This window comes from Lynx canadensis, chromosome A1 (assembly GCF_007474595.2).
Source record: "Lynx canadensis isolate LIC74 chromosome A1, mLynCan4.pri.v2, whole genome shotgun sequence".
Lineage (NCBI taxonomy): Eukaryota > Metazoa > Chordata > Mammalia > Carnivora > Felidae > Lynx > Lynx canadensis.
This window is the reverse complement of record NC_044303.2, coordinates 117,257,802-117,265,806: the sequence shown is the minus strand read 5'-3', so window position 1 is coordinate 117,265,806 and position 8,005 is coordinate 117,257,802. Positions and strand designations below refer to the sequence as shown.

At 39.7% G+C, this 8,005-nt stretch overlaps 1 protein-coding gene across 1 annotated transcript; it reads left to right on the top strand.

The window, feature by feature from the left end:
• Window positions 1-387: 387 nt before the first annotated feature.
• On the top strand, window positions 388-2,709 carry TAF7 (TATA-box binding protein associated factor 7). Its single transcript, XM_030320336.2, has one exon. The coding sequence runs from the start codon at window positions 1,129-1,131 to the stop codon at window positions 2,176-2,178; it is 1,050 nt and encodes a 349-aa protein (XP_030176196.1). The 5' UTR covers window positions 388-1,128; the 3' UTR covers window positions 2,179-2,709.
• The last annotated feature ends 5,296 nt before the right edge of the window (window positions 2,710-8,005 follow it).

The window sequence follows — 8,005 nt, the reverse complement described above, 5'->3', positions numbered from 1 at the left end:
GTTAATTATAATTTCTTGTATCTGCTTCAGATTGGTATACCGTGTGGAAGCATCCGAGAGGTTCCAGACAGATGCAAAGACGCTTCCCGCACGGACGCCCTATCTCCGGTAATCACTCAGCAGTCTAGGAGCTATCCGGCCCCACGGCGACCGGTAAAAGCTCTGGCTTAGCGGAGAGGGAAAGGGTGACATAAGGGCCTAACGTCTTTCTAGCAAGCTTTGCCTCTAAATATTTTCAAAGCAATAGCTCTCTATGAAATATTATCGCGTTCATCGCGTTAAGTCAAATTCTCACGAGAGGACAAGTCGCCGGATGGCGTAATTGCACTACTACGCCTGCGCAAGCTAGGGCAGCCCGCACTTCCGCTTGAGTCGTGCTGTCACTCACAGCCGCTTCTCCCGCCCGGCGGGATGACGTAGTGCTTTCTTTTTCGCTCGGTCTGCCGCTCCGGACCGAGACCTGCCGAGCTGCGGAGCTATCGCTTCTGGCTCTGCGAGTTGCGGCTCTCAGCGAGATTTCGCGCTGCCTGCCCTCCGCCATTCCGTTGCTAATCGGTACCGGATCACTTTCCTAAGAGCCGGAAAAAACAGAGGAATAAAGAGACTGAATAAGACTCTCGGCGCCCGGCCGTCTTGCTCTGAGTGGCTTCCCCTTCCGTTAGCTCCTGTCCGGAGAAGCTAGGTTTATAATCGTCACTGGATTGTAAGTACCCAAGGCGAAGAGAGCTCACTGCGCCCCGGTTTTTGAATATCTTTGTTCCGTGAGAGAGTGTGGATTGGGACTGTCTGCTGGGCCTTACTTACTGTGTCGAAAATCATTCCGCAGAAGCCGCCATTTGCTTTCCGGCTAGCTAGCTCCCTCTGCATTGTCCGGCAGCGGCATCTGGAGGCTGAAACTTGCATTGCAGCTAATAGATTAAAACGCACCTAACTGGTTCTTTGTCACGACAAATTCATATAGACTTGGGCCTTGATTCAACATTAAGACAAAATAGACGCTTAGCTCCTGTTCTGCTTAAAACTCTTTGCACTTAAGATTTCAGCTCATAACAAACTGGTCGTTCTAACTGTTGGAACTTTTTAGTGCAACAAGTGATTGTCAGAAAAGTGAATCTCAAAGAAGTAAAGATGAGTAAGAGCAAAGATGATGCTCCTCACGAACTAGAGAGCCAGTTTATCTTACGGCTACCTCCAGAATATGCCTCTACTGTGAGGCGGGCAGTACAGTCTGGTCATGTCAACCTGAAGGACAGACTGACAATTGAGTTACACCCTGATGGACGTCATGGAATCGTCAGAGTGGACCGGGTCCCATTGGCCTCAAAATTGGTAGATCTTCCGTGTGTTATGGAAAGTCTGAAAACCATTGATAAGAAAACTTTTTACAAGACAGCTGATATATGTCAGATGCTTGTCTCCACAGTCGATGGTGATCTCTATCCTCCTGTGGAAGAACCAGTTGCTACTACTGATCCCAAAGCAAGCAAGAAAAAGGATAAGGACAAAGAGAAAAAGTTTATATGGAACCATGGAATTACTCTGCCTCTTAAAAATGTCAGAAAGAGACGGTTCCGGAAGACAGCAAAGAAGAAGTATATTGAATCTCCAGATGTGGAGAAAGAAGTGAAGCGGTTGCTGAGTACAGATGCTGAAGCTGTGAGTACTCGTTGGGAAATAATTGCTGAAGATGAAACAAAAGAAACAGAAAATCAGGGCCTTGATATTTCTTCTCCAGGAATGTCTGGTCACAGGCAGGGCCATGACTCATTAGAACATGATGAGCTTCGGGAGATATTCAATGACCTCAGCAGCAGCAGTGAAGATGAAGATGAGACCCAGCATCAAGATGAAGAAGATATAAACATCATTGACACCGAGGAAGATTTGGAAAGACAGCTACAGGACAAGTTGAATGAATCAGATGAACAGCACCAAGAAAATGAGGGAACCAATCAGCTGGTCATGGGAATTCAGAAACAGATTGATAATATGAAAGGCAAACTCCAAGAGACCCAGGATAGGGCAAAACGACAGGAGGATCTCATTATGAAAGTCGAAAACCTGGCTCTCAAGAACAGATTTCAGGCTGTGCTGGATGAACTCAAACAAAAGGAAGACCGAGAAAAGGAGCAGCTCAGCTCTTTGCAAGAAGAGCTAGAATCACTCCTAGAGAAGTGAGAAGAGTTCTCATACTTAATTTCATTCCTTAGATTGCTCACCATTGAAAGAATAATTTTGGCTTCATCACCTGGACTAGATGTAACTTTATAGTAGTTCCCATTTTCCCCACTGTTTGTTGCTGAATTTGTCTTACAGACAAATATAAATGTGAATTGCTATCTTGTTTGTCATAACCACTTTGTTAGGTGTTTATTCTTTAGGAAGTAGGAATGTGTACACAGATAAATGATTGTAGGAAAATTGTAGGATTAGTGGAATGAACAGTTCAACCTTAGTAATCACACCTTGACTGCAGGACTTTGCTGCTGTTTCTCATTTGCCAGAAGTGGCTGTTGCTTCTCTCTAATGCCATCTGAGAGCAATAAGATACAGAGTCTAGTCTGCAGGCAGTGAAACTAGTTTCATATGTTTTCCCATGCAGTGGTAGCTATTTTCCCAGCTGCTGAAAGCATTTGTCCCCATGTAGAGTTGCAAATCATTTCATAAAGTTGTTTTAACAGTAAATAAAAGTAACTAATTTTCACCTCATAATGTGTCTTGCTCTTTTAGGGGTAGTGGAGATCAGATCTTCTTTTGAGGTGGTTTCTTGGTGGGGTTTAATGACTGATTTGATTCTGGTTTGTAGGGAAAAGAAACAGTTATGTGTTGGGTTTTAAGAAATCAGCAGGGTCTGGGGCGCCTGGGTGGTTCAGTCGGTTAAGCGTCCAACTTCGGGCTCAGGTCACGATCTCGCGGTTCGTGAGTTCAAGCCCCGCGTTGGGCTCTGTGCTGACTGCTCAGAGCCTGGAGCCTGTTTCAGATTCTGTGTCTCCCTCTCTCTCTGCCCTCCCCCGTTCATGCTCTGGCTCTCTCTGTCTCAAAAATAAATGTTAAAAATTAAAAAAAAAAAAAATCACAGCAGGGTCAAAGAAATTGGGAAATGCCATCTTTGCCTTATGTTAAGTTTCCAACCCACCTGTTTTATTTGGAGGTTACAAAACACAAGGTATAGAACCTTTCCTAAACTATCCTAATTTTTGTTAGGATACAACTTACTATTTTTATCTTTAAGAGTTACTATAGGGGCGCCTGGGTGGCGCAGTCGGTTAAGCGTCCGACTTCAGCCAGGTCACGATCTTGCGGTGCGTGAGTTCGAGCCCCACATCAGGCTCTGGGCTGATGGCTCAGAGCCTGGAGCCTGTTTCCGATTCTGTGTCTCCCTCTCTCTCTGCCCCTCGCCCATTCATGCTCTGTCTCTCTCTGTCCCAAAAATAAATAAACGTTGAAAAAAAAAAAAGTTACTATAGTTTTATTTATAAAACTTAGTATTTTTATCTTTTTTTTCTTTTTTAAGCACTACACTCAATTGGTTAAAATAGTAGAAACAAAGCAAAGGCTATCATATCGAGTACTTTTCACTGAATCAATATTGGTTTGAATTGATTGCATTTGTAAATATTTTCAACTTTAATCCTGCAGTCATTTAATAGTATTCTCAGAACGGAGGTGATGTGTCCATGTTAGTTAATCAAAATTGTTCATAAAGGAAGTCATCACTATAGTATTTCAAAATTTCTTAAACATAATTTTCATATTCTTAAATTTTACATGTTCTTAAGATTCTAACCTAATGCCTTACATTTAAGCTATTTCTGAAAACTGTCAAAATTTGCAAAATGCACTATTGCATGCAATTCATTTCTGACAGGTTGGGATTAAAGGTTTGTTTAAAAATTGGCCTCATGAAGCAAACATTTAAAGCCCATTTTAATTTTGTATTTGACAGGAAACATCTGTTGTGAAATGTTAAAACTGTGCAGACTTCTCAAGTCTAAAATCCTACATGCTGATGGTGGAAGTCTCACAATACTAATTTTCTCTTTCACATTATCTGATTGTTTTCTACCAAAATGTCCTAATTTTTAAGATTTTAGTACAGAATACAGAGGTTTAAGGTTTCTCCCAAGTATCAGACTTTGGATTATTTCTTGATGTTTGCAAATAAGAAGAAGCAAGTTTTCTTAATACGTTAGGATGGTAGGTAGAGGGGTGTCTGGGTGGCTCAGTCGGTTAAGCATCCGACTTTGGCTCGGGTCATGATCTCCCAGTTTGTGAGTTCGAGCCCCGCATTGGGCTCTGTGCTGATGACTCAGAGCCTGGAGCCTGCTTCAGATTCTGTGTTTCCCTCTCTCTCTTCCTCCCCCTGTCACACTGTCTCTCTCTCAAAAATAAACATTTAAAAAAATTTTTTTAAAAAGAAAAAGGATGGTAGGTAGATAATAAATGCTGTTTTAGTACATTTGGTATTTTGCTACACTTAAAGCATTGACACCTGAAAAGCTCCCACCATATTTGCCTTTACAGTGAGTCACTTATCAAAATAATTTATTCTTACAAAGGTCTCAACACCAGTGATGGCTGAATTCCATCTTTAATAGGAAGGAGAGATGCGGCATACAATAACAAAATGGTCTAGTGATTGTTTGACTCCCATTTCAGTTACTAGCACTATGCTGATTCTCAAATCCATATTTCTGATCTCTTAAGAGCTTCAGATTTAGTATATTCAGCTGTATACTAGAAATACTTGTATCTCTCAGGCAACTCAACTCCAAATGTCCCCAAATGGAACTCCTTTCCTCCTTTTCCTTGAAAACTTGCTCTTCCTTGTTTTATGACTAAGTGAAAATAAAGAGCACAATCACCCAACCCAGTTACTGAAGCTAGAAGCTTAAGCCATAACTTTTGACTACTCACCCTCTGACTACTGAGTACTTATAAAAAAGCTCTTCAATCACTACTTCATCTCTACTGGCAGTGTTCTAGTTCAAATCATTTTTATCTCTTGCCAAGCAAATGGCAATGGCTTCCTAACTGGTTGTGTGTTTATAAACTTTTTTTCTCACCAATTTAGGTTTTTGAGTTGGCCACCAAAGTGATCTTCCTAAGCTATATTTGATCATGTCATTCCCATGCTTAAAACCCTTCAAAGGTATACCACTGCTTTCAGGACTAAGTTTATATATTTTTTAAAAACACAAGATTATGAGTATTCCAATTACCTTTTCAGCCTTGTGTCACCACATCTTCCCACTTATTTTTAGCCCATATCTAGAAGACTCTTTATTTGGCCAAATCCCACATATCTCCATTCTCAACCTTAACGTCACCAACTCCAACAAGTCCTTCTTTATCTCCATCTAGAGCAGCTCTACTATGGCTTTGCTTCTACTCTTTACCTTTTATTCAACAAATACTTATTGTTCTATACCATACCAAATACTGGATATGAAGTACTCAACTACACATTTAGTGTCTGTTATAATCTCATGCACTCTCCAGTAGTCTGCTGGGATAAATACTCAGTTATGCATTTACCATTCTAAAGTGTAAACTACCTATGGCTCATCCCCCACTAGGCTGTAAACTCACTGAGAGTAGGCACTTGGGCTTGTTAGTCACTGTAAACTTACTAAAGGATAGTAAAGAGATCAAAATCTCAAGATCAAGAGATGCAGTGCCTGGGTTTATATGCTGGCTCAGTGACCTCAGTTGTGTGCTGTTGGACAAATCTGTTTTTTTCAGTGTTCTCATCATTAAAATGAAGGTGATAATATTATGTACCTCATAGAGCTGTTGAGTTGTTGGTTGTTGGCTATTGAGTTGATACATATAAAGGACTTAGAACAACGCCTAGAATATAGTAAAATTAACAATAAAAGCAAACTATTATTGCCTATGTACTAATGTCTGAACATAACAGGGATTAAATAATTTTGAATTAAAAATGATAAAAGTGATAGACAAGCATAAAGAAACAGCTATTTTAAGTGGCTGATTTCAAATTAAAGAATCTAATTACCGAGACACATGGGTGGCTCAGTCGGTTAAGTGCCCAACTCAGGTCATGATCTCACAGTTGGTGAGATGGAGTACCGTGCTGAGCTCTGTGCTGACAGTCCAGAGCCTGCTTGGGATTCTCTCTCTCCCTCTTTCTTTCCCTCCCCCACTCATGGTCTCTCTCTCTCTCTCTCTCTCTCTCTCTCTCTCTCTCTCTTTCTCTCTCTCTCAAAATAAATAAATAAACATTAACCCCCCCTCCAAAAAAACACAAACAAAAAAAGGAAACTAATTACAACAGAAACAAAGTTTGCTTCAAATAATCTGCAGCATAAACAAAGGGACTCTGCTAACTACTATAACTTTGTTTTTTACTTGATTTATTTATAGCTTGGCTTTCTATTCATATTGAGAACTCTATAATGAGTTACAGAGTTATAAGTTATAGAGTTAAGAGTTACCCTCTTATGTAAAAAGAAAAGCTTAACTGAAAAAGAGTGGGATCCATTTCTCTTAAAGTAAGTACTGAGTTACCAAAAGGACTCACTATTCTCACAGTTCCTTTGGCTAATTAGTACAGTTTTCTTTTTTGTTGTTGTTGTTTTTTTTTTCAATATATGAAGTTTATTGTCAAATTGGTTTCCAATGAGTACAGTTTTCAATATTAAATAATACAGAGATTTTTACAAAAAATAAAAGATAAAGTCCCTTTCAACCAACTTTCTAGAGTAAACTGTTAACATTTTGAGCTGTATCATTCCAGGTCTTTATTTAGTGTACAACTAAATGTATATTTAGTTTGGTAAAGGAAAAAAAGTATGATTTTGTTATAGATACCACTATAAAATTTATGACTCAAAAATATATAAATATCCTTCCTTATCAGCACATATAGATTTACTGCTTCAGTTCATGATAAAGATTTTTAAAAAAACATTTTATCCACTCCCCTATTGCTGGCCATTTAGGTTGTTCCACAACAATTTTTTTATTATACCAAATGCTGCAATAAACATTCATGTCGGGGCGCCTGGGTGGCGCAGTCGGTTAAGCGTCCGACTTCAGCCAGGTCACGATCTCGCGGTCCGTGAGTTCGAGCCCCACGTCGGATCTGGGCTGATGGCTCAGAGCCTGGAGCCTGTTTCCGATTCTGTGTCTCCCTCTCTCTCTGCCCCTCGCCCATTCATGCTCTGTCTCTCTCTGTCCCAAAAATAAATAAACGTTGAAAAAAAAAAAAAAACATTCATGTCAATATGGCTTCCAATTTTCATTATATCTACAGACTAGGTAAAAGGGATCTTTATATTCAGTTTTTAGTTACATAAATCCTGACATTTTCAATTTGGAGATGAAATTTTTATTTGAGATGAAAATTTGGACAAATTGTGACAACTTGTGCCTCTGAATGACTTAAACTCTGGTTCTTATCTTTTATACACGCTATGTGAAAATACACACTAGGAAGACTACTCACTACACAGCCATACTGGACTTTTTTTTCTTTACTTCAAATGCCAACCTCTTTCTCATCACAGAGCTATATTTAGCATGTACAGTTCTCTTTTCCTGAAACTGTCTCCAGATATTCTCATGTTTATCTTTTTGTCATTCAGGCCTTGGCTCACACCCCACTTTCTCTGGTATTCCTATTGGGCCCAATTGCTAGGGAGCATGTGATTTAGGTATTCATCTTGTCAAAGGTAGTGGTCTTCAGTGAAAAGCTGGAAATTCTATGCCATTATTTTCTGGTATGTATGCTTGGGAGGGCATGCTTACAATTAGAACAGAAGTATCATCATTATGGTTAGTAAGAAAAAAATGGTTTCACTTGCTTAAGACTGCCTATTATGCTGGTCAGTGATACAATATATTCTGGCATCTGTTGTCTCCAAATCCATATATTTAGTTAAATATATGTCATGGAACTTGATCTCTGTCTCTGCTATTTATGCAACTATGTCTGGCAATTCAATGAAGGTATAGACCATTTCCCTTTTAATGCCCT